This window comes from Pan troglodytes, chromosome 10, assembly GCF_028858775.2.
Source record: "Pan troglodytes isolate AG18354 chromosome 10, NHGRI_mPanTro3-v2.0_pri, whole genome shotgun sequence".
In the NCBI taxonomy this organism is placed as follows: Eukaryota; Metazoa; Chordata; class Mammalia; order Primates; family Hominidae; genus Pan; species Pan troglodytes.
In genome coordinates, this window is record NC_072408.2 from 31,487,922 (window position 1) to 31,514,868 (window position 26,947).

General features: G+C 45.7%; 1 protein-coding gene across 1 annotated transcript in view; it reads right to left on the bottom strand.

Annotated features, from left to right (window-relative positions):
- RASSF3 (Ras association domain family member 3) overlaps positions 1-26,947 on the bottom strand; it is a 188,484-nt gene that overhangs the window by 136,388 nt on the left and 25,149 nt on the right. Inside the window, exon 2 of the mRNA XM_016923099.4 lies at positions 19,264-19,388. Coding sequence (XP_016778588.1) covers positions 19,264-19,388 — 125 coding nt within the window. The remainder of the gene's footprint in view (positions 1-19,263; positions 19,389-26,947) is intronic.

The following is a 26,947-nucleotide window of genomic DNA, read 5'->3' on the forward strand; positions in this document are numbered from 1 at the left end:
GACTGAGCAAGCAGGGCACAACTAATACAGACTCATTCTGTACTAATACAGACTCATTCTTTACTAATACAGACTCATTCTTTACTAATACAGACTCATTCTTTACTAATACAGACTCATTCTTTACTAATACAGACTCTTTTCATGACGGACTTTGGCTCAAGGATGCCCCATCAACCAGGCTGAGCAGCTTTTGTGACTGCAGCCTGAGAGTCTCCTATCAGATCCTCCTTCCTTCCCCGTCTCTCACAGAGGTCAGACCTGCTTTGCGTCTGAAGGCTCTTCTTGCCTATTTCGGCTCCTGTCCTTTATCCCGCACAAGTATTCCCTAAGGAGTTTCCTGCACATCCAATCCCATCTTAGCTTCTGCTTCTCAAAGAACTCAGACTAACCCAAGTAATGTCAGCAGTGGTCTGAGAAAACAAGAGTAAGATGGGGTTTGGAGACTGGCTCCCTCATTGCCCAGTAGGCTAAGAGGATGCTACCCTGAATGATATATGGGGCGTGGATAGTTCCTCGCACAATGTGGTGGTGCAACTGCTAAAGATTTCATCAGTGGTGATTTGGGAAGATGTCCTGGTGGAGGAGAATGCAGCGCAGGTGCAGAGATCCAGGCATTGGAGAGCTATGGTTGTGGGGGAATGATAGCTACAGGGAGAGCAGAGTTGACTGATTACTGCTAAGTTGTATTGACATCTGACCAAGTGATAACAAGCAATAGAGACTGTGAGAGCTAGAGAACCTGTTTGGTAGCTTAAAAAAGGGTCCTCCTCTCCTGCAGTGGAAGAACTGCCACAGCTGAGCAACAGACTGAGGCTCTGATAGTCCTAGAGCTCTAGAGATGCCTAAATGCTCAGCTAAAGCAAGTCAGTTAAGCTAAGGTCAGGGCCCTGTTTGGAGGAATCTGGGACTCTGAAACATGGGATGGGGGCATCTGAATGCATGCCTCTCAGGATGTTGACTTGGCAGAGCCCTCTGAACCCTCCAGGTCTGCCGGGCTGGCCCATCATTTCATAGTAAGAACTACCACTTTCACAGGCTGGCTTCAGGAGACCTGGTGGGAGGTTGTGGCCATGAAAATGCATCCCTCTCCAGCAAGGCAACAGGTTGCCCTCTCAGGAGCTGCCCCCAATTCCTCTACTGTCTCCCAAGCCAATAAACAAATGCAGTATAATCAAGACAGGGAAGGGCTGGGCCTGATAGGGAAAAAAGAGATTATATATCAAAGGACCTATAAGAATTAGCGAGCAGGAACCAGTGGAAAACTTTGGAATCAGATTTGGGAGTACTTGTTCAAGGAGACTAGAAAATAAGACTAGAAAAGCAAGACTTCCTTGACTAGGGGACAATTTTGGGGGGGACACAGGCCCCTGATAAGGACCCCAGAGGATGAGTGAAACTCACTGCTAAAGTGGCTCTTAGAAGCCTGCTGCAATATTAGGCCATGCTGAGCAAAGCGGAAATGCTTGAGTTGCCCTGGCAGGTGGCAGAGAAAAGAATAAAGAAGCTAAGGAAAATGGACCCACAAGGGGCCAGGCGCGGTGGCTCACACCTGTAATCCCAGCACTTTGGGAGGCCGAGGTGGGCAGATCACGAGGTCAGGAGATCGAGACCATCCTGGCTAACACGGTGAAACCCCATCTCTACTAAAAATACAACAACAACAACAACAACAACAAAAAAACAATTAGCCAGGTTTGGTGGCAGGCACCTGTAGTCCCAGCTACTCAGGAGGCTGAGGCAGGAGAATGGCGTGAACCCGGGAGGTGGAGGTTGCAGTGAACCGAGATTGCGCCACTGCACTCCAGCCTGGACGACAGTGTGAGACTCCGCCTCAAAAAAAGAAAAAAAAAAAAGAAAAAAAGAAGAAAAGAAAATGGACCCACAGGACCCAGAGGACACGCCGTTCACCAGTGCCTTCAGGACTTGAGAGGGGCACCAGTATCACTAAGCAGTGGTGGCCCTCCTCTGCAGGTCAGCACCGATGGCAGAAGTGACAGTAGCAGAGCTGGACTCATTAATATCCATGGGAATATGAGGCTCCAGAGTGTCAGGAGCCAGGCAGCCACAATCACCAGTATGACTAGCAAGGTCAGGCTGCAGCCAGAGGGCTGGACCTGAAGGGAGCTGTGAGACAGTAGAGCACGGTGTCCCTAGGGATAAAAGTGATGGGGAGCCAAGAGGGTGCGGCATCATGTTGACACTAGAAAAAGGCAGGAAAGGAGGGGCAGGAGGCTGAGGGAGATCACTCCAGTCAGAAGCCACATCCCTTCAACGTTCCCACACTTGATCCAGTTTTCAGATCTGCAACCCATTGACTGAAGGGGTGGCCGGGTCCCTAGGGAGAAGGAGCCTGCCATACCACAGCAAATATCTACTGTAATAATCCTTACAGCCACTCCTCAGAAAGACCTCTGGCCATTTACTCAGGTGATTATAAAATAGAGAAAGGGGAATCCTCAGTCATTTCAAGGATTATTGGACATAGGGTTTAAATTGACTTGATTCCTTGAGTTACGCCAGCCCTTTTCTCACATTTTACCGGGCTCTGATAAAGAGAATGCTTGACTATGGTTATAAGTAACCACACCCCCAGAACTGCCCACTATGAACTGGCTTCTGTCAGATCCACCAAGGCATAAAGTAGGAATAGAGGCATGTGGCTGGACATATAGGAATGGCCATGGAGTATGAAAATTTTTGTGTCACATATTAACAACCACAAGAAAGCATCTCCCATGGAAAAGGTACCGATCAACCAAGTAGGCAAAATGACTTATCCAGGTGACATTAGCTAATCTTCATCATCAGCCACTCCACAACAGGCACCATGGGCACATGAATGGAGCAGCTATGGTGGCGTAAATGGAGCCCAGGCATCATCCCAATGCGTGAACTCTCACATATCAAGGCTGATTTAGCTACTGCTGACTTTGAATGTCCAACTGTCAGCAAAACAGATTAACAACAGGCCCTCAGTATGGCACTATTCCTTGAGCAAGAGAACTGGTCACTTTTTGGCAAGCCTACTATATTGGGCACCCTCCATCCTGGAGGGCCAGTGGTTGATCCTTAAAGGGACAGATATATATTCTGAGTATGTGTTTGGTTTTCTGCCCAAAAAGCCTCAGCCAGCATGACTGTCTGGGGTCTTATACAATGCCTGATCCATAGGTATGAAATCACTTATGACGTAGCATCTGACCAGGGGACCCAATTATAATACAGGAGGTGCAGGAGTGGACCCATGACCATGGGATCCACTGGTCATATCGTGCATTATACCATCCAGAAGCAGCTGGATGCAATAGCATGGCTTCTAAAGATAACTAAAGTACCAGCTCAGAGGCAACACCATGCAAATATCGAGTGCCATCTTCAGGATGAGGAATATGCATTAAATCAGAGATGTCTCTGTGGTGCTGTGTTCCCCATAGAAAGAATAAATGGATCTGGGAACCAAGGGATGGAAGCAGGAGCAGCCTTACCTACCATCACTCCCAGTGACCCACTGGGAGACTCCGTGCTTCCCATCCCTACAACTCTAGGCTCTGCAGAATTGGAGGTCCAAAGGGGGTACACTTTTGCCAGGGAACACTGAATTGCAAGCTGCAGTTATTGCCAGGGTACTATGAACTCCTGTGAGACCAGCAGGTGAGAAGAGTCACCATTGTGGCAGGAGTAATTGACTCTAGTCAATTACCAGCAGGAAGAGGTAGGGCTGTGCTTATACATGGGGTCAGGGAAGAATTTATGTGGAACCCATGTGACCCAGTTGGGCACCTCCCGGTACTTCCTTGCCCCACTGTAACTGTGTATGGACATACAGAGCAACCCCCAGTCTCAAAACAGCATGATTGCCAGGAACTCAGGCTCTTAGGAGTGACAGTTTGGGTCACATAACAAGGTAAGCACTGAGAACTGCCAAGGTGAGAGCCTAAGGTTAAGGGAATTTAAGATGGGCAGGGAAAGCTGGGCACGGTGGCTCATACCTGTAATCCTAGCACTTTGGGAGGCCGAGGTGGGCGGATCACCTGAGGTCAGGAGGTCGAGATCAGCCTGGCCAACATGGGGAAACCCCGTCTGTACTAAAAATACAAAAATTAGCCAGGCATGGTGGTGCACGCCTGTAATCCCAGCTACTTGGGAGGCTGAGGCAGGAGAATCGCTTGAACCCAGGAAGCAGAGGTTGCAGTGAGCTGAGATGGCACCACTGCACTTCAGCCTGGGCGACGGAGCAAGACTTGTCTCAAAAAAAAAAAAAAAAAAAAAAAAGGGGGTAGGGGGCAGGGATGGAAGGAAGAAATGAATACCAATTGTGCCCCTGAGACCAACTGCAGCTATAGGGCTTTCCCCTCGGGAAGAGAAGAGGAGCTGCTCCCCAATCTGCACGGAAAAGTAGATCTGGGATACAGGGGTGAACTGTGGTAGCTGTGAGTCCCCACTGCTCAGCTCTTCTGCTGTGGCGAGCATAACTGACTGATGGCCCCGGCTGCAGACCCCTGGACCCATTTTCTTGAAGACCACACTTCCTACAGGCTGCCCCCAGCCTGACGGAGCAAGGAGAAGGTACTCACGTAGGCCGATTCCTGCAAAAGGCAGGACTCCTTTAACAGGCAGGGGCAGGCTCTTTTATAGAAGAACTCCCCACTTGGCCAGATGCAGGATTACACCCCTGTAATCCCAGCACTTTGAGAGGCCAAGGTGGGAGGATCTCTTGAGCCCAGGAATTCGAGACCAGCCTGGGCAACATGGCAAGACCCCATCTCTACAAAAAAAAATACCAAAAAATTAGCTGGGTGTGGTGTGCATGCCTGCAGTCCCAGGTACTGAAGAGGCTGAGGTGGGACCTGAGCACCAGAGGCTGAGGCTGCAGTGAGCCATGATCACGGCCACTGCACTCCAGCCTGGGTGACAGAGTGAGATCCTTTCCACTCCCCACTCAAGGACTTTTTAGAACTGTGCTGCACCCTCAGACTCTTCCCACCCAATCTCTCACCTTCCCCTCTCTCTTCACAGGTGTCAGCTCTGTGCTGCTGTGGGAAGGCTTTTCTCTTTCTCTGGCTCCCTCCCCTTTATCCATCACAGACATTCCCACGGTAAATCTCTCTCGTGTGCAATCCCATCTCGGCTTCTGCTTCTTTGATGACCCAACCTATGCAGAGGTGTATCCTGAAGCCTCATTAATCTATTTTAAGGGGGAGACTTTTTCTTTTTTTTTTTTTTAATAGATCTCTTTATGTTGCCCAGGCTGGTCTCAAACTCCTGCTTCAAGTGATCCTCCTACCTTGGCCTCCCAAAGTTCTAGGATTACAGGCATGAGCCATGACACCTGGCCAAGGTAGAGGCTTTTTCTTTTTTGAGATAGAGTCTTGCTCTGTTGCCCAGGCTGGAGTGCAGTGGCGCGATCTCAGCTCACTGCAAGCTCCGCCTCCTGGCTTTACACCATTCTCCTGCCTCAGCCTCCCGAGTAGCTGGGACTATAAGCGCCCGCCACCATACCTGGCTAATTTTTTGCATTTTTAGTAGAGACAGGGTTTCACCGTGTTAGCCAGGATGGTCTCGATCTCCTGACCTCATGATCCGCCTGCCTCGGCCTCCCAAAGTCCTGGGATTACAGGCGTGAGCCACCGTGCCCGGCCGGTAGAGGCTTTCTATGGTAAAACAAAAATACTGTTCCATCAGAGTTTCTTAAGAGGTATACATTTCTCGTTTAAGACATTAAGATTCTAGCTGGGCACAGTGGTGTATACCCATAGTCATAACTACTCAGAAGGCTGGGGTGAGAGGATCCCTTAAGCCCAGGAGTTCAAGTCCAGCCTGGACAACATAGCAAGACTACATTTCTAGAATCAAAATTTTTTTTTTTTTGACAGAGTCTGACTCTGTCACCCACTGGAGTGCAGTGGTGCGATCTTGGCTCACCGTAACCTCCATCTCCCGGGTTCAAGCGATTCCCCCACCTCAGCCTCCCGAGTAGCTGGGATTACAGGTGTGCACCACCACACCCGGCTGGTTTTTGTATTTTTAGTAAAGACGGGGTTTCACCATGTTGGCCAGGCTGGTCTTGGACTCCTGACCTCAGGTGATCCGCCCACCTTGGCCTCCCAAAGTGCTGGGATTACAGGCATGAGCCACCATAAGTGGCCTAAAAAAATTTTTTTCAAACAATGAAACTGTAAGATCCAGAATCTTCCAGTTTTCAAAATGCATTATACATTTATCCAACAAATATTAATTGAGCCTCCACTATGTGCCAGGGACTGAGAATACAATGGTTAAGGCGGCAAAGTCCTGCTGCCAGAGCTTATATTCTAGTGGGAGAAGATAGACAATAAACAAGTAAAAAATACACAAAAGTACATGTTGTAATTGTCATGGGAGTTGGGTTCACTGTCATCCCATTTCTAGTTCCCCTTGGGAGCAAAATTCCTTGAAAGAATTGTCTGTACTCTCAGTCTCTGATTCTTTTCCCCTTTCTATTTAAAACACATTTTGGGCCAGGCACCGAGGCTCATGCCTGTAATCTCAGCAGTTTAGGAAGCCAAGGTGGGTGGATCACCTGAGTTCAGGAGTTCGAGACCAGCCTGGCCAACATGGCGAAACCCTGTCTCTACTGAAAATACAAAAATTAGCCAGGCGTGGTGGTGCGTGCTTATGATCCCAGCTACTCAGGAGGCTGAGGCAGGAGAATCTCTTGAACCTAGGAGGCAAAGGTTGCAGTGAGCCAAGATCGCGCCACTGCACTCCAGCCTGGGCGACAAGAGTGAAACTCCATCTCAAAAACAAACAAATGAAAAAACCACACACACATTTCAATCTACTGAATTTGCTCTTGTCAGGATTAATCCCTCCATTTGCTAAGCCCAGTGCTCATCTGAATTTCGACAGCATTGACCCTGAACCTTTGCTTTCGTCACATTTTATGAGGGACAGTGACCCAGAGAAGAGAAAGATAGTCATAGGTCTGAAAAGAGAAGAATGTGTTCTGTTGTGTTCTTCAAATCAGAAACTGGGCCAATGGGCTAAAACTACAGGGAGACAAATGCATTCTTAATCCAAAAGTGCATAGTCCTAACCATGCCCCAGAAAACTTTTTTTTTGTTTGTTTTGAGATAGGATCTCACTCTGTCACCCAGGCTGGAATGCAGTAGCGTAATCACAGCTCATTTCAGCCTTGCCCTCCCGGGCTCAGGGAATCCTCCCACCTCAGCCTCTCGAGTTGCTAAGATTACAAGTACATGCCACCACGCCTGGCTAATTTTTGTATTTCTTGTAGAGACAGGTTTTTGCCATGTTGGCCAGGTTGGTCTTGAACTCCTGGGCTCAAGTGATTCACCCACCTCCACCTCCCAAAGTGCTGGGATTACAGGTGTGAGCCACTGCACTCAGTCCAGACAACTTCTTAAATTAAGAAACTTCCCTTCTGGAGAAATGCTTACGTAGAGGCTGGATGGTCACCTGTTGGATTATAAGCCTGATTGGAAAGGAAGTCAGGTTGCCTGACATCCAAGGTCTCGTCTCCTTCTGAGATTTGGTGATTTCTGTAACCTGGACAGTGCATCAGATGTTTTTTGACCCCAAATGGCATATTATCCTGAAGCATCTATCTTCTTGTAATTCTTAATAACACTTCCAAATTTTTTTGCAGTAGTTTACCAGTACCACAATTGGCAAACTTTCAACTCTCCCTGGCCCAATGTCAGGAATATTTAACCCCCCGGTCCACCCTCACTTGTCAGCAGTTCTGCACTTAGACATATAGCTGTTTGCTTCCTATTTAAACTGAACCTAGTGTAATTATTGAACTGGCCTTCTAATAATGATATTAACAAAGTTACCGAAAAGGAAAAGCTAACAACTTGCAGACCTCTAAAGTTGGTACTGAGCATATAAAATATCATGTGATATCAAAAAGAGATTGTGTGGAAAGTGCTGCAGGATGAGGGCAGACAGAAAACATTTATAGACTCACAGGCCTTTGGTGTGTGGCACCACACCCGGCTAATTTTTGTATTTTTAGTGGAGATGGGGTTTTGCCATGTCGGCCAGGCTGGTCTCGATCTCCTGACCTCGTGATCCACCCGCCTTGGCCTCCCAAAGTACTGGGATTATAGGTGTGAGCCACCGAGCCCAGCCCCAAGTTGCTATTTTTGAAAATAAGGACGGAGGCCGGTGAGCAGAGATTGCGCCATTGCACTCCAGCCTGGGTGACAAGAGCGAAACTCCATCTCAAAAAAAAGAAAGAAAGAAAAAGAAAATAAGGATGGAATCAACCCAAATGCCCACCAATGATAGACTGGATAAAGGAAATGTGGTACATATACACTATGGAATACTATGCAGCCATATAAAGGAACGAGATCATGTCCTTTGCAGGGACATGGATGGAGCTGGAAGTCATTTTTCTCAGCAAACTAACTCGGGAACAGACAACCAAACACCACATGTTCTCACTTATAAGTGGGAGCTGAACAATGAGAACACATGGACACAGGGAGGGGAACAACACACACTGGGGCCTGTCAGGAGGTGGGGTAGCGGGAGGGAGAGCCTTAGGAAAAATAGTTAGTGGATGTTGGGCTTAATACCTAGGTGATGGGTTGATAGGTGCAGCAAACTGCCATGGCACACATCTACCTATGTAACAAATCTGCACATCCTGCACATGTACCCCAGAACTAAAAATAAAAATTAAATTTATCCTGCACATGTACCTGCACATCCTGCACATGTACCCCAGAACTAAAAATAAAATTAAAAGAAAGAAAATAAGGGCAGTGGAACCCAGGGTTCAAATCTCTTGCCCGAGTTCTCCTGGGTCTCAGGTCTCAGCTTTCCCTCTACCCTTTCCTTTCTCTCTTTCCTCCTTCCCTTTCTAGCCAAGCGCCCTGGCTCCCCAAAGTAAATTTTCCCATGTCCTTTAAAAAACAAAGCACAAAGAAAACGTTGCTTGCTCAGAGTCACATTACAATATTTAAATAAAACTAACTCTAAGGCCCCCCTAAATTTAGGGTCTGGGTGTGACTGCATTGTTTCTGTTCTTGGACCAACAAACCCCAGGGGTTTTCTGATGGCTGTTGGAAAGCTGTTTGCTCTTGTGTAAGGCGGGTGGACGTTGCTGTGCACATCTCGTAACCTATTTGAAGATAATATCTCTCAGTCTCACAGAAAAACTGAAAATATTTTGGAAAACATTTCGTAGTTGTAAAACTAGCTGTGGACCTTTGGCAAGTTGGTTCGCCTCTCTTTAATTGAAGACTGCTGTTAACCACAAACACACTTACAAACCATGTGTCTATGCCAAGTTCTAGGCTAAATGGACAAATACGATTGTTGTGAGTATTAAAGAAAACAATAATATTAGTTAACATTAATTGAAGTTTCCCACCAAACACCAGACTAAGTACTTTTCTATGCATTGCCTAATTAAATCTCCATAGCAATGCTAAGTAGTAGACATGATTACATTTACTATATGCATATTTTTTTTGAGACAGGGTCTTACTCTGTCTCCCAGATTGGAGTGCAGTGGCATGATCATGGCTCACTGCAGCCTCAACCTCCCAGGTTCAAGTGATTGTCCCACCTCAGCCTCCTAAGTAGCTGGGACTACAGGCGCGCACCACCATGCCCAGCTAATTTTTGGCATTTTTTGTAGAGCCAGGGTTTTGCCATGTTGCCCAGCCTGGTCTCAAACTCCTGGGCTCAAGTGATCCACTCGCCTCAGCCTCCCAAAGTGCTGGGATTACAGGAGTGAGCCTATTAAATACATTTTGCATGTTATAGTGCCCGCCTATTACATACATTTTATGGATGAGATTAAGTGACTTAACTAAGTCCATCCAGCAAATATGCGGCTGTATACCTTGACCCTCTTTGCTCTTAATCTGTGCATAGGTACTCTGTACATGTCTGGTACTGTAAAGTGCTGTAGAAGTAAGTCTAGTGGCCATCTTTGGGGGTTATGGATATTCCTAACATCTTCCTCTGGTCTCTGCCCCTACTTCTGAATTTGAATAAGGGTGAAACCAAGATCAAACAGCCATCTCGGGCAAGCTTGAGGAGGGAAAAGGAGTCATAGAAACAGTAGCCTAAGGAATGTGTGGGTGGAGGTGGGGTGCTGTGGGTTGAAGTATTCCCTTAGCAGTGAGCCGGCATGATTGGAACATTTTCGGGCTTTATGGACATGAGCATCAGCTCTTTCTCTCTTTTTTTTTTCTTTCTTTCTTTTTTTTTTTTTTTTTTTGAGATGGAGTCTCTCTCCCTCTCTCAGGCTGGACTGCAGTGGCTAGATCCTGGCTCACTGCAACCTCCTCCTGGGCTCACGCAATTCTCCCACTTCAGCCTTCCAAGTAGCTGGGGTTACAGGCACCCACCACCACTCCTGGCCTCCTTTTTCTTTTCATTTTTTGGAGACAGAGTCTTGCTCTGTTGCCCAAGCTGGAGTGCTGTGCCACAATCTTGGCTCACTGCAACCTTGCCTCCCAGGTTCAAGCGAATCTCCTACCTCAGCCTCTGGGATTACAGGTGTGCACCACCACACCTGGCTAATTTTTGTATTTTTAGTAGAGATAGGGTTTCACCATGTTGGCGAGGCTGGTCTCGAACTCCTGACCTCAGGTGATCCACCCACCTCGGCCTCCCAAAGTGCTAGGATTACAGGCATGGGGCACTGTGCCTGGCTATTTCTCTTTTCTTTTCTTTCTCTTCTCTTCTCCTTTTCTTTCTCCTCTCCTCTCCTCCCCTCCCCTCTTCTCTCCTCTTCTCTCTTCTCCCTTTCTTTCCCCCTCTCGTTTCCTTTCCCTTTCTTGTTTTCCCCTTACATGTTAAATATATTGAAGAATAATTTACACAAAATAAAACGCATTCTTCTTTGTTTCCTTAGTTTTAAAGCAAGATTTATCTCCTTTAGATTCCCAGTAGGAAAAGAGAAAAGAGAGGGCAGGAAGGAGAACTTTAATGGAGGTGGGAAGGGGGTGGGGGGTGCTGAGACTGTAGATAAAATCTCTGTGTTATTTCTTCTTTTGTAAAATCACTTAATTTCTGTAAAACTTAATCGCCTCCCTCATCAATCAAAGTGAGAATAATAATATCTTGATAGACTTGTGGTAAGCATGAAAGAATATCTGACAGACACAAAGAAGCTTAATTCATGTTAACAATGAAATGATATTGATATGATTGTGTCTAAACCTTAGGACTGTGCAAGGAGTGCTCAAAAACACAAGCAATCATTAGATATTTATTGTTTTTCTTTGAATCCGTGGCACACAGACAAACATATAGGAGTCAATGCTAGAGCTCCCTCTGGTGGCTTTGCTGGCACAAACACACCAACTACTGTATCCCTGCCTCCGCTTATGGGGCTCAGGAGAGAGAGGCTGTGCTGGCTGCTGGCCGCCATGTCAACACCCCCCACAGGAGGGGAGCTTCGTAGAGGCCTTGCTACAGCTGCTTTCATCAGAAAGTTTTACCATTGACTCCTAATGATTAAGAATAATTAATTCCCCAGGTGTAAAATTGAACTGTGTGAAATTAGCTGGTATTGAATCTTTACTGACAGAAATGGTAACTTTATGTCATTGAATCTAGTAATTGCTGCTATAATTAAAAATCTGAGTGTGTAAAGTGGTAAATCAGTTACAAAGGAAACAAACATACAACAAAGGAAGCAAAGTGCACAATGACTTTAAGAATGACTTTGTGGCCTCTGATTAGCTTTCAACATTTAAAAATTCTTTTTAGAGATAGGGTCTCACTATGTTGTCCAGGCAGTTCTCAAATTTCTGGGCTCAAGTGATCCCCCCAAAGTGTTGGGATTATAGGCCGGAACCACTGCACCCGGTCTTCTGTAGGATCTACAACTGGCAGAAGAACAGTCTGTCTCTCCACATTTAGTCAAACCCCTCAGGGATTTTAATAACTAGGACTGTTTTCCTTATTTCCAGTATCTCTTCTAACACCTTCACCCTTATGTCCCCACCTTACCCCAATTAGAAATTCAAGTGTTGTTGGGCTATCGTACCCCACTTTTCTGGGAGTTCACTCAGACCTTCCCTTTCCTTTCCCACTTGGGAAAGGATCCACTCTCAGGGCCTTGAAGACAATTGATTGTGAAGTCCACATCCTCTGAGAAAGACCAGATCAAGGGCTTACAAAAATTACTAACCTCTGAGTCTTAACTTCACTAATGACAATTTGAAAATTGGAACAGATCAAACCACTGGATCATTCCCTCACCCTGCCCACCAAATCTTAAGGTACTAAGCCCTTTAAAATTGAATTTTAAAATGGATTTAAAATTTAAAGATTTTAGGTGGAATACATTACTCAGGAGACTATGGATGAACTTATAGTGAGCTAAGTTTGTTTGTGAACTGCTGGAAAGGGTATAAACTGGTATGAAGTTCCTATTAAAGAAGTTGGCAGTATGTATCAAGGGCTATTAAAACTCTTGACTGATAAATCCTCCTTCAGAATCTGTATTAAGGAAACAAGAAGAAATGTAGGAAAAGATTTTCATACAAAGATATTGTTGCAGCTTCATGTTCAACAGTAAGAAATGCACCAAAAGAAGTAAAATTGTTGGCCAGGTGCTGTGGCTCATGCCTATAATCCTGGCACTTTGGGAGGCCAAGGCAGGAGGATAGCTTGAGCCCAGGAGTTCGAGACCAGCCTGACCAAGATGGTGAGACCTCTTCTCTACAAAAAAAATAAATAAATAAAAATAAAAAAAACTAGCTGGGCATGATGGTGCCTGCCCATGGTCCCAGCTACTTGGGAGGCTGAGGATCCCTTGAGCCCAGGAGATCAAGACTGCAGTGAGCTGTGATTGCGCCACTGCACTCCAGCCTGGGTGACAGAGTGAGACCCTGTCTCAAAATAAATAAATAAAATACAATAAAAAATTTAAAAAGATAAGAAGTAGAATTGTTAAATCAATATGAAAGATTCATAAATATTACACCTTAGAGCTCACTTTTTCAGAGAATATAGAGCGGCAGGAAACATGGTCACATTGTAAGGAAGGGTGAAAACATATCTATGTCTGTATCTATCCAAATACTGATTTCCAGTTTTACGAAGAAATACATATAGACAATGGACACTGAAAAAAGAGAGGAATGAAGGACACTAAAATACTAAGGGCAATTATATCTCTCTGGGTGGTGGGATTATAGGCAATTTTAACGTTTTTCTTAACCTTTTTACATTTTCCACAGTTTCTTTAATAATCATGCATTGTTTTTATAATCACAAAAATATATGCAATACAACAGGAATTTGATCCTGAATCAAGGTTGTGGGGGGGAAGCAATTTGATTTGAAAAATCGATCAAAGTTGAGTTTCATCTTCTTCATGGTATTGAATTTAGAAACTGAATACCAGGTTTCATCAAACTCTAAAGCTGACAAATAACTAAATATGTTTTAAAATATTTTATAGTTGAAAAGTTCCTTCCTTCCTTCCTTCCGTCCTTCCTTCCCTTCTTTTTTCTTTCTCTTTTTTTTGAGACGGAGTCTCACTCTGTTGCCAGGCTGGAATGCAGTGACATGATCTCTGCTCACTGCAACCTCCGCCTCCCGGGTTCAAGCGATTCTCCTGCCTCAGCCTCCTGAGTATCTGGGACTACAGGTGTGTCCCACCACGCCAAGTTAATTTTTGTATTTTTAGTAGAGATGGGGGTTTCATTATGTTGGCCAGGATGGTCTCAATCTCTTGACCTTGTGATCCGCCTGCCTCAGCCTCCCAAAGTGCTGGGATTACAGGCGTGAGTCACCGTGCCTGGCTTTTTTTTTTTTTAGACCAAGTCTCGCTCTGTCACACAGACTGGAGTACACTGGTGTGATCTCGGCTCACTGCAACTTCCACCTCCTGGGTTCAAGCAATTCTTGTGCCTCAGTCTCCTGAGTAGCAGGGATTACAGGTGTGTGCCACCACACTTGGCTCATTTTTTAATATTTAGTAGAGACGGGGTTCACCATGTTGGCCAGGCTGGTCTTGAATTCCCAGGCTCAAGCAATCCACATGCCTCGGCTTCCCAAATGTTGGGATTACAGGTGTGAGCCACCATGCCTGGCCCCAACAATCTTTCAATGTCCTCTCCATATCAAAAAGTGGGAGCAAAATAAGAATGAGGGAATGGTTTTTGTGGTTCTTGGCCAAATTCTATAGCTTCTAGGAGTTTCTGCTTAAATAGTTCTTTTCAAGGACCAAATTGAAACCTTTCTGAAGTTTATCGCTCTATCAGTGCTTGAAGCCAACAACACTGGGGATTATAATTGGGTTGAGAGATCTCCTACATAATCAGCTGACACACATATCCAAAAGGCTAAAATCCTGGGTCTTGAGATATTGACAAGATTTAGAATTCTGTTAATGACTTGAGAACCATTGCATTTATCATTCATCACCTTTAAAGCCAATAAGAAAAAAAGTTAAGTGCAGTATCAAATCAATTCACAAGAGTAGATTGATTGATAGACTATTAAAACAATATATTGGCCAGGTGCAGTGGCTCACGCCTTTTATCCCAGCACTTTGGGAAGCCTAGGCGGGCGTATCACGAGGTCAGGAGATCGAGACCATCCTGGCTAACACGGTGAAACCCCGTCTCTACTAAAAATACAAAAAACTAGCTGGGCGTGGTGGCAGGCGCCTGTAGTCCCAGTTACTTGGGAGACTGAGGCAGGAGAATGGCATGAACCCGGGAGGCGGAGCTTGCAGTGAGCCAAGATCGCGCCACTGCACTTCAGCCTGGGCAACACAGCGAGACTCCGTCTAAAAAATAAATAAATAAATAAATAAAACAATGTATTACAGCACCACACTTTGGGTATGCAAAAGTATTTGGGAAATAATCTAATACTTATGATGCCTTATGAAGTACGTATCATTATCACCTGCGTGTATATACAGAAAATTATGTGCTAGAGTGGCATTCTTTGGCATTCTTTTTTTTTTTTTTTTTTTTTGAGACGGAATCTTGCTCTGTCGCGGAGGCTGGAGCGCATTGGCGTAATCTCAGCTCACTGCAAGCTTCGCCTCCCTGGTTCACGCCATTCTCCTGCCTCAGCCTCCAGAGTAGCTGGGACTACAAGCGCCTGCTGCCACGTCCCGCTAATTTCTTTGTATTTTTAGTAGAGACGGGGTTTCACCGTGTTAGCCAGGATGGTCTCTCTCTTTTTTCTTCTTTTTTTTTTTGAGGCAGGGTCTCACTCTGTCACCCAGGCAGGAATGTAGTGGTGTGATCATGGCTCACTGCAGCCTCAACCTGCAGGGCTCAAGCGATCTTCCTGCCTCATTTTAAATTTTTTTGTAGAGATGAGGTCTCACTACATTGCGAGACTGGTCTCGAACTCCTGGGCTCCAGGGATCTTCCTGGCTTGGCCTCCCGAAGTGCTGGGATTACAGGCATGAGCCATTGCGGCCCGCCAAGAGGAGCTTTCTTAAATGAGGGGATTCTCACCCTAATCTAGAATAATTTTATGCTCAACCCATTGGGAAGCCGCCTTTCATGTGATCTTTATAAACCCGTCTATCAAATCAAATCTGGCGCTCTCTAAGACATCAACTTCTGAATCTTAAATTCTGTAATTTTATAAGAATTGAACTAAAATAAATTAAATATCAAAATACTTTATCATTTTCTAAAATTTTTAGAGCCACATCAGAGAGCTCAGTATTACTTTTTCAAAATCAATATAAGAAAACAATGCGAGTTACTCAAATATCAGTAGTTCAGGTACCTTTTGAGAAACTTCGCAAAGCATTTGTTTAAACCTTACACTTGAACTCCACATTTTTTTCCAAGCCAAACAAGCATATATTTATTCTCCCTAGAGCTGCTCATAATACCTCTATTATCCTCGCTGCTGTCTCCCAAGTCATCCTATTAAATTACAAGCTGCATCCCCAATCCAAGCTTTTTTTCCTGACATGAAGGCATTTTCTTAATTTAAAGGCTAGTACAACTTTGCAGAAACTCCAATCGGCTCCAGTTGTAAACTTCACATCAGATACTACATAAAACGAAGCCATCAATCTGCCAGAAAAGCTATTGTTCATGCCCTTTACAGATTCCCCATTAGCTTTCTGTGTCCCTGCCAAGTGTAATTGAGTTGAATGGGAATTTAGCATATGTAAACCACACACGCTGAACACACTCTTCTAAACAGCTATTACTGTTCTGATCAAGAGTTAACTTTGTTAGGGAAAAACAAGTGGCAAACTCATGTATTTGGTCTTTTGTACTCAGCATTGGTCAGGGGGCAGTGGAGAATCAGCCTCTTGGCCTAAACTGAAAATTAGTTTCATTACCATATGCAGGAAGGATAAATATTGCTGCCTAGTTTCAGTAATTCTATCCAGACATGCCTGTGAGCTCCCAGAAACTGACAAGACACTCAGATAATTTAATGCAAGTGCCCCCAAACCGTTGAAAAAATAGCCTTTTTTTTTTTTTTGAGACAGGGTCTCACTCTGTTGCCCAGGCTTAAGGGCAGTGGTGCGGGTCCCAGCTCACTGCAGCCTTAACCTTGCCAGCTTAAGTGATCCTCCCACCTCAGCCTCCCAGGTAGTTGGGACCACAGGCGTGCACCACTGTGTCTGGAATTGGTGGGTTCTTGGTCTCAGGGACTTCAAGAATGAACCCGCGGACCCTCCCGGTGAGTATTACAGTTCTTGAAAGCAGCATGTCTGGAGTTTGTTCCTTCTGATGTGTTAGAAGTTTCTTCCTTCTGGTTGGTTCGTGGTCTCGCTAGCACAGTACTGAAGCTGCAGACCTTCGAAGTGAGTGTGACAGCTCTTAAGGCGGTGCGTCTGGAGTTGTTCATTCCTCCCGGTGGGTTCGTGGTCTCGATGGCTTCAGGAGTGAAGCTGCAGACCTTCGCAGTGAGCGTTTCACGGTGGGCGTTACAGCTCATAAACGCAGTGTGGACCCAAAGAGTGAGCAGTACCAGGATTTATTGCAAACACTGAAAGAACTGTGCAGGACGGGACCCCACCGAGTTGCCAAGGCGTGCTCTGGCAGCCTGCTTTATTCTCTTATCTGGCCCCACCCACATCCTGCGGATTGGTCCATTTTACAGAGAGCCGATTGGTCTGTTTTACAGAGAGCCGATTGGTCTGTTTTACAGAGAGCTGATTGGTCCGTTTTGACAGGCTGCTGATTGGTGCATTTACAATCCCTGAGATAGACACAAAAGTTCTCCACGTCCCCACTAGATTAGCTAGATACAGAGTGCTGATTGGTGTATTTACAAAGCCTGAGCTAGACCCAGAGTGCTGATTGGTGCATTTACAAACCTTGAGCTAGATACTGAGAGCCAATTAGTGTATTCACAATCCCTTAGCTAGACATAAAGGTTCTCCAAGTCCTCACTAGACTCAGGAGCCCAGCAGGCTTCACCCAGTGGATCCCGCACCAGGGGCGCAGGCGGCCAGTCCGGCGCCGTGCGCCCGTACTCCTCAGCCCTTGGGCAGTGGATGGGACCGGGTGCCATGGAACAGGGGGTGGGGCTTGTCGGGGAGGCTCGGGCCGTGCAGGAGCCCACAGCGGGGGGCGGGAGGGGAGTTGGGGAGCAGGGTGGGAGGGGAGGGGGGCGGGAGGGGGGCGGGGGAGAGCGGGGGGCAGCGGGGGGAGGGTGTGGGGGAGCGGGGGGGGGGCGGGCGGGAGGGGAGCGGGGGGGCGGGCGGGAGGGGAGCGGGGGGGCGGGCGGGCGGGAGGGGAGCGGGGGGGCGGGAAACTCAGGCATGGCTGGCTGCAGGTCCCGAGCCCTGCCCCGTGGGGAGGCAGCTAAGGCCCAGCGAGAAATCGAGCGCAGCGCTGGTGGGCCGGCACTGCTGTGGGACCCAGCGCACCCTCCGCAGCTGCTAGCCCGGGTGCTAAGCCCCTCACTGCCCGGGCGGGCGGCACCGGCCGGCCACTCCAAGTGCGGGGCCCGCCACTCCAAGTGCGGGGCCCCGCCAAGCCCACGCCCACCCGGAACTCTAGCTGGCGCGCAGCCCCGGTTCCCGCCCGTGCCTCTCCCTCCACACCTCCCTGCAGACTGAGGGAGCCGCCTCCGGCCTCGGCCATCCCAGGAAGGGGCTCCCACAGTGCAGCGGCTGGCTGAAGGGCTCCTCAAGTGTGGCCAGAGTGGGTGCCGAGGCCGAGGAGGCGCCAAGAGCGAGCGAGGGCTGCCAGCATGCTGTCACCTCTCGCCACCATGCCCTATTAATTTTTGTAGTTTTTGTAGAGATGAGGTTTTGCCATGTTGCCCAGGCTGGTCTTGAATTCCTGGCCTTAAGCAATCCACCCACCTCGGCCTCCCAAAGTGTTGGGATTACAGGCATGAGTCACTGTGCTTGGCCGAAAAAATAGCCTATCTTTTAAGAAGAACCTTGATGTGTCAGGAGAGGGGATGCTATAGTTGAGTCTGCAGAGGAGCAGGCATCACTGCCAGCTGTACCCCTTCCCTTCTGGTCTCTCAGCAAACCAGGAGAACAGAGTGAGAATGGATGTGTCGCTGAAACCAGGTTGAGGATCTACTAGTTCTACTAGTTGAAGATCTTTGCTTTAACCAGTAAAACCTGACAGATTTCCCCAGCACAGTGTTCGTGCTCAGGTTCTTTTGTTTTGTTTTGTTTTGTTTTTTTGAGGTGGGATCTTACTCTGTCACTTAGGCTGGATGGAGTACAGTGGCAGAATCTCAGCTTAATGCAACCTCCACCTCTGGGGCTTATGTGATCCTCCTGCCTCAGCCTCTTGAGTGGCTGGGTGAGTAGCTGGGACCACAGGCACATGCCACCACACCCAGCTAATTTATTTATATTTTTATTTTTTGTAGAGATGCGGGTCTCACCATGTTGCCCAGGTTGGTCTCAAACTCACGCTGAGGCTCTTCATCGGATTAAAAAAAAAGTCAACACACATTTACAGTTCATGTCCTATTTTCCGCAGCAGGAAGTATGTCTGTTAACAAGATTGCATCCTGAATGTGGCAAGTAATCAAGCAGATGAAAGCCTCATATCTTATGACAAATCTGTTGGATAAAACTACTGATATACTCTATCTTATTGTTTCTAAAATTATAACCCAAGATTAAGCTTCAGATGCAACAGGCGGCAAGGAGAGAAGCAATGGCAATGAATGAACCTGAGCTCGATCCTCTGAAGATACATACGTAAGCCATGGAGATAAAAAGACCATTCTATGGGGTATGAGTGATGGGAGTGACCGAAACGCACGATGTCCACAAGCACCAATAGTGCCTACCTGACTGTTCTTTTTGCTTGAATATCTTACTTCAGAAGTCGGCATGCAGCTTGATACTTTCCCATTTTGTGGATAATCAAGATGTACCAGGTCTCGGCAGTGAGCATGACATATATATTTACCCTCTGAAAGAGAAAGCACGTTAAGTTCCCAGTTAGGTCTGTGTCGTTCTCTGTTCATCCAACAGGCCAAGGGAAATTGAACCCCCTCCCCTGCTCAAAAAGCCAGCATTCAACCTGGAATAATAAAAATGAGTTTGTGTGGGGCCCATCTGTTCACAAGGCAGAGCCATTTAACCTAGACTATCTTGGCCTCCTCTGAAATTCAATCACACTATCACTGAATATCTTTCACAAAGACAGGAGATTAGGCTACAATACATTTTTTTTCTTTTTGCAAGGTTTAAATTAAGACAACATTGGCCGGGCGCTGTGGCTCATGCCTGTAATCCCAGCACTTTGGGAGGGCAAGGCGGGTGGATCTATTGAGCCCAGGAGTTCAAGACCAGCCTGGGCAACATGGCGAAACCCCATCTCTGTTAAAAATACAAAAATCAGCCAGATGTGGTGGTGGGTGCCTATAGTCCCAGCTACTTGGGAGGCTGAGGCAGGAGAATCCCTTGAACCTGGGAGGTGGAGGTTCCCAAGTGTAATCCCAAAGTGCTAGGATTACAGGCATGAGCCACCACACTGGCCTTACTTAGAAAAAAAATTCCAGCCTGGGCAACGTGGCAAGACCCTATCTCTACAAAAAAAATAGAAAAATTTGCCAGGTGTGGTGGCACACACCTGTAGTCCCAGCTACTTGGGAGGTTGAGTTGAGAGGATTGCTTGAGCCCAGAAGGTCGAGGCTGCAGTGAGCTTTGTTCAACCACTGCACTCCAGCCTGGGCAACAGACTGAGACCCTGTCACCAAACGCAGTGATGCAATCATAGCTTACTGCAACCTCGACCTCCTAGGCTCAAGCGATCCTCCTGACTTGGCCTCCCAAAGTGTTGAGATTACAGGCATAAGCCACCAGCACAGCCTCACCTATCAAATATTCAAAATTCATACATGTTGTAGCATATAGCAGTTCTTCATTTCTTTTTACAGCTGAATAATATTCCTTTATATGAATGTAACACATTTTGTTTATTCTTTCATCTGTTGATGGCCATTTAGGCTGTTTCCCCTCTTTGGCTGTTATAAATAATAGCCAAACATTCATGGACAAGTTTTCGTGTGTACATAATGTTTTCCATTTTCTTGGATATATACCTTGGAGTAGGATTGCTGGGTCATATAGTAATTCTAAGTTTAACTTTTTGAGGAACTATCAAACTGTTTTCAAAGTAAGTATTTTTAAAACATTTACCTTAGCCACATTAAGACACATAAATAAGAGCTGCCACAATTTTATTCACCAGCAAATAGATTTCTCTCATCAAGAGTCTGGTAATGTAACCCACTGAAGACAGGTCTAACATAATGAAATTTTTAAGGAGCCGTCTTAAGAAAGAACTCCAATTGGCTTCAGTTGTAAACTTCACATCAGATACTACTTAAAATGAAGCCATTAGCCTGCCAACTATCTCATTGTTTCTAAAATTATAACACAGGGTTAAGCTTCAGATAAAACAGGCAGTAAGGAGAGAAGCAATGGCAATGAATGAATCTGAACTCAGTTCTCTGAAGATACGTATGTAAGCCATCGAGATAAAAAGACCATTCTATGGGCTATGAGTGATGGGACTGCCTGAAACCCACATGTCCACAATATTCTATCATACAGATAGACTATATTAACAGATTTAATAATAAATTATATTAACTGATTTAATAATAAGTTTATTATTGGTCTATCTGTATGATGGAATATTGTGATCAGTAAATAATGTTGGAGAATAATAATATTTAATGGTATGAGAAATTTTTTTTTTCTTTTGAGACAAGGTCTCACTCTATTGCCCAGGGTGGAGTGCAGTGGGCGATCACAGCTCGCTGCAGCCTCAACCATCTGGGTTTAAGCAGTCCTCCCACCTCAGCCTCTGAAGTAGCTGTGACTACAGGCATATACTACCATGCTTGCCTAATTTTTGTATTTTTTGTAGAGATGGGGTTTCACCATGTTGCCTAGGCTGGTCTTGAACTCCTGGGCTCAAGTGATCCGCCCCCTTTGCCTCCCAAGGTGCTGGGACTACAGATATAAGCCACCACACCCAGGCAAGAAATTGTTCATGAGAACAATCAAATTACAAAAGAGAAGATATGTTATGATTCTGCTATGGTTTGAATGTGTCCCCCAAATTTCATGTGTTGGAAACTTAATTCCCAAATTCGTGTGTTGAAAGTATTTGAAGGTAAGGCCTTTGGGAATTAATTAGGATTAGATGAGGCCATCAGGGTAGGGCCCCCATGATGAGACCGGTGGCTTTATAAGAAGAGTAAGAGACACCTGAGCTCACACACATGCTCCTGCCCCCTTGCCATGTGATGCCCTCTGCCATGTTATGATGCAGCAAGAAGGGCTTCACCAGATGCCCCTTGACCTAGAACTTACCAGCTTGAAGAACTGTAAGAAATAAATTCCTTTTATTTTTAAATTACTCTTTCTGTGGTATTCTGTTATAGCAATGCAAAACATACTAAGACAATTCCAATTTTTATTTTTATTGAGATGGAGTCTCGTTCTGTCACCCAGGCTGGAGTGCAGTGGCATGATGTCGGCTCACTGCAACCTCCACCTCCCAGGTTCAAGTGATTCTCCTGACTCAGCCTCTTGAGTAGCAGGGATTATAGGCATGCACCACCAGGCCTGGCTAATTTTTTGGTATTTTTTAGTAGAGATGGAGTTTCACCGTTGGCCCAGGCTGGTCTCAAACTCCTGACTTCAAGTGATCCTCCCGTCTCAGCCTCCCAAAGTGCTAGGATTACAGGCATGAGCCATGGCACCCGGCCCCAATTTTTAAAAATATATACATAGAAAAAAGATAAGGATATATGCCAATGATCAATTCTGTTTGGTTGTTGAGATTACAGAGATTTTATGTTTTATTTGTGTTTTTTTGTGTGTTTTCTACAGAGCTCATGTAATTATTTTATAATCAGAACAATATTATTTATAAAGCATAATAGTCATGATGGTGAGAATATTATAATTGTAAGAAATGGCACAGTTCTCAACTAAAAGGGTGGCAATTAGAGCTGAAGATGGAAAGTCAAATTTGAAAGATGCCTAAAAACTAGTGTTATGGGCTGAGTCGTGTGCCTCCAAATTTCAGATGTTGAAGTCCTAACCACTCGTACATCAACATGTGACTGTATTTGGAGACAGGGCATTTAAAGAGGTAGTTAAGATGTAATGAGGTCATGTGGATGGGCCCTAATCCAATATGACTAGTGCTCTTACAGGAAGAGGAAACTAAGGCCAGCCACAGCGGCTCATGCCTGCAATCTCAAACCTGTGGGAAGCTGACATGGGAGAATGGCTTGAGGCCAGGAGTTTGAGACCAGCCTGGGCAATATAGGGAGGGATCCCATCTCTACGAAAAATAGAAAAATATTAGCTTAGCATGAGGTCACGCACCTGTAGTCCCAGCTACTTGGGAGGCTGAGGTGGGAGGATTGCTTGAGCCTGGGAGATTGAGGCTGCTGTGAGCTGTGATTATGCCACTGTACTCCAGCCTGGGTGACGGAGTGATCTTGTCTCAAAAAAAAAAAAAGAGGAGGTGAGTAGGACATAGACGACACACAGGCCAAGACGAAGAGGAGGCCGTGTGAGGATGCAGCAAGAAGGTGGCCATCTGTAAGCCAAGAGGAAAGGTCTCAGAAGACACCAAACCTGCAGACATGTTGATTTAGGATTTCCAGACTCCAGAACTAGGAGAAGATGATTTTCTGTTGTTTAAACAACTCAGTCTGTGGTATTTTGTTATGGCAGCCTTAGAAAACAAAGACAGCTAGTATTGTCAGGATTTTGATATGGGAAGAGAGGACTCTAAAATGACTTCCAGGTCACCTTTCTCAAGGTAAAGACACTGATTGAGTTCTGGGTAAAGATTGAGTTCTGGGCAGTTTAAGCTTCAGATGCCAGTGGAACTGAGCAGAGATGTTGAGTAAGAAGTTGGACGTGTGAGTCTTCAGGAGGGAGAGCTGAGATGGGGTTGGGAGATTGGGAGTCGTTTAGCTTATTAAGTTGTATGAGAAGTCAAGGGTGTGACTGAGAGCAGTCTGAGAGAGGGTGACCTATTTTTGGAAAGAGCACAGTTTGTGTGTCAGACACACTGGCTTTGAATTCTGTCTCTACCTCTTTTTAGCTGTGAGACTTTGCACCCATTACTATCCTACTCAGAACCTCAACTTACTGTTTGTGAGACAGAGGGGATAGCAGGGGCCTCACGGGGTCTTAGGAGCTTTAAATGATGTACCACGTTAAGTTCTAGAATGTTCCAGAGTTGGAGTTTACACAAAGTGGCAGCTATTTCTATTTTAGTAAGAACTAGGGCAAGGAGAGAATACTGCTTCTGAAGAGGTGCTCAGAGGAAGGTGAGCATTGAGGGAGACTGAGAAGGAAAAGTCAGAGAGATAGGGGGAGAAATAGGCAAGAGTGTAGGGTAAGGAAGTCAAAATCCAAGAAGGCTTCAAGAAAACAATTGGTCAGCAATGTGATGTGCCGTAGAGAAGTCAAGAAGATGAGCACGGAATCCAGCACAGGAGATCTGGCCGTCAGGAAGTCTAGGGGCAAAGAGACCTCGCCTTGAAGTAAATGAGGGGTAAGGGAGTGGGTTTGTAGGCGTAGGCCATTTCTTCAAGAAGTTTAACTCTGTTCTGCCAGGCAGTGGATGGAGTAATAGGACTGGATCTTGCCTGCAAAGAACAGAGATGTGACCACCAGCTATGTATTTTATTATTCAGTAAAACATAGACATGATATTGAAGGGAAAAGGGCACTGAATCCCTCACCTGCCTGCTCATCTTCTGTTTTCTACCCAAAATGGAGCTAGAACTGAAATCCTATATAATTCCTTATTTAAATTCAAAATAGAATGGGATATATGATTCATTTCAATTCCTTATTCCATGTGCTTCTCCTTTGAAGACTATGCACCATTTTTTTTTAAGTTCCAAGGCTCTCCTTTCTTATTTGAGAAATAGAATAAAGTTATTATGTTATTATTTATGTGTGTCTATGTGGTAATAAAACCAACACAGACAAATTGAATTAGAGAGCTGTGTGCTGGTCAACAGTATTCTAAGAGGGAATTCACTAACAACACAGTAAACATTTATTCTTTTGATGCATTTTTGTTTCTCCATCATAATTATTTTTAACTTTTATCTCTACAATATCAGCCTACAGCAGACCCACTATTTTCTTCCATTAAAAACCTACTTTAAAAAAGTGAAAACAGGCTGGGCACGGTGGTTCATGCCTGTAATCCCAGCACTTTGGGAGGCCGAGGCGGGCAGATCACAAGGTCAGGAGATCGAGACCATCCTGGCTAATAAGTCGCTACTAAGGTGAAACCCCGTCTCTACTAAAAATACAAAAAAATTAGCTGGGCATGGTGGTGGGCGCCTATAGTCCCAGCTACTCGGGTGGCTGAGGCAGGGGAATGGCGTGAACCCAGGAGGCGGAGCTTGCAGTGAGCTGAGATTGCGCCACTGCACTCCAGCCTGGGCAACAGAGTGAGACTCCGTCTCAAAAAAAAAAAAAAAAAAAAAGTGAAAACAGGCTGGGTGCGGTGGTTCACGCCTGTAATCCCAGCACTTTAGGAGGCCAGGGTGGGCTGATCACCTGAAGCAGGGAGTTTGAGACCAGCTTGACCAACATGGAGAAACCCTGTCTCTACTAAAAATACAAAATTAGGTGGGTGTGGTGGTGCATGCCTGTAATCCCAGCTACTCGGGAGGCTGGGGCAGGAGAATTACTGGAACCCGGAAGGCAAAGGTTGCAGTGACCCAAGATCATGCCATTGCACTCCAGCCTGGGCAATAAGAGCAAAACTCCGTCTAAAAAAAAAAAAAAGTGAAAACAAAACCTATGCATGTCCAGACACAGTGGCTCATGCCTGTAATCCCAGCACTTTGGGAGGTCAAGGTGAGAGGATTGCTTGAGCCCAGGAGTTTGAGACCAGCCTGGGCATCATGGAGGGACCCTGTCTCTACAAAAAAATACAAAAATTTAGCTGATGTGGTGGCGTGTGCCTGTAGTTTCAGCTACTCAGGAGGCTGAGGTGGGAGGATCACTTGAGCCTGGGAAGTTGAGGCTGCAGTGTGCCATGATTGCACCATTGCACTCCAGCCTGGGCAACACAGCAAGACTGTGTCTCCAAAAAAGAAAAAAGGGGAGCTATTTATCCCTTATTGTAAATGTTGTTTATTTTGTTTTTTTTTTTTTTTAGAGACAGAGTCTCACTCCATCAACTAAGCTGGAGTGCAGTGGCATGATTGCAGCCCTGAACTCCTGGCATGAGCCACAGTGCTTGGCCATAAATGTAATTTTAATAGAATGGAATGCTCTTGTATGGACCACCGATTTACAGGATTAGCACTGACTTATAAGACTCAAAGGAACTTTGGACTGCCATCTATTGAATTTCATCTATATTAAAAGGTACTTTTCTTTTTTTTTTTCATGTAAACGTCTCTGAAATGAACATACATTTTATCATCAATGACACGGCATGCTGAAATTGACAGCATTTTCCTTAGTGGTACATAAAATGACGGTGTACGTCACAATAGACGGTGCCTTAGAGATGAGGAAATATGGTAATGCTGTGCCTTACTACCAGGCAAGCTATTCTAGAAATACAACTACTTACTGGTGTTGTAAGAGCCTCTAGATAATGGTAGTAAGATGGTCACGTGGCAAACACACAGCCTGGCAACATTTTCCATAGCTTAGCATGAAGACAGGCATCTCGCTATCCACAAACAAGCAGGTCATGGCTTAAGATCAGGTAGAATTCCTCTCCAAGTCCATTCCACCCCTTCCCACCCTAAAAATACACACTGTCTCTCTCTGTCTCTCTATTCTCTCTTTCTCTCTCATACACACACATATACCTGCTCCTTGTGAGCTTCCTCCTTCCTACTACCAGCCTTGCAGAGGTCCTTACTAGCCTTGGGGTTGCTCATTTATCAGCCAGTGGTGAGAGTAAAGTGGGAAATACCCTCTTTTACTTAATATTTGATTTATTTTCTTTTATTATTCTATTTTATTTTTGAGACAGTATCTCACTCTGTTACCCAGGCTAGAGTGCAGTGGCACAATCATAGCTCACGGCAGCCTCAAATTCCTGGGCTCAAGCGATCTTCTCACCTCAGCCTCCCAAGTAGCTGGGACCTTAAGCACACACCACCATGACTGGCTAGTTTTTTGTTATTGTTGTTAATGTCGTTGTTGTAGAAATGGGGTCTCCCTATGTTGCCCAGGCTGTCTTTTCTTTTATATTTTTAGAGACAGAGTTTTGCTCTGTTGCCCAGGCTGGTTGTGCAGTGGTGCAATGATAGCTCACCACAATCTTGAACTCCTGGGCTCAAACAATCTTCCTGCCTCAGTCTTCCAAGTGGCTGAGACTACAGGTGCCCACCACCACACCCAGCTAATTAAAACAAAATTTTTTTAGAGATGGGGTCTTGCTATGTTCCCCAGGCTGGTCTCAAACTCCTGGGCTCAAGCAATCCTCCTACCTTG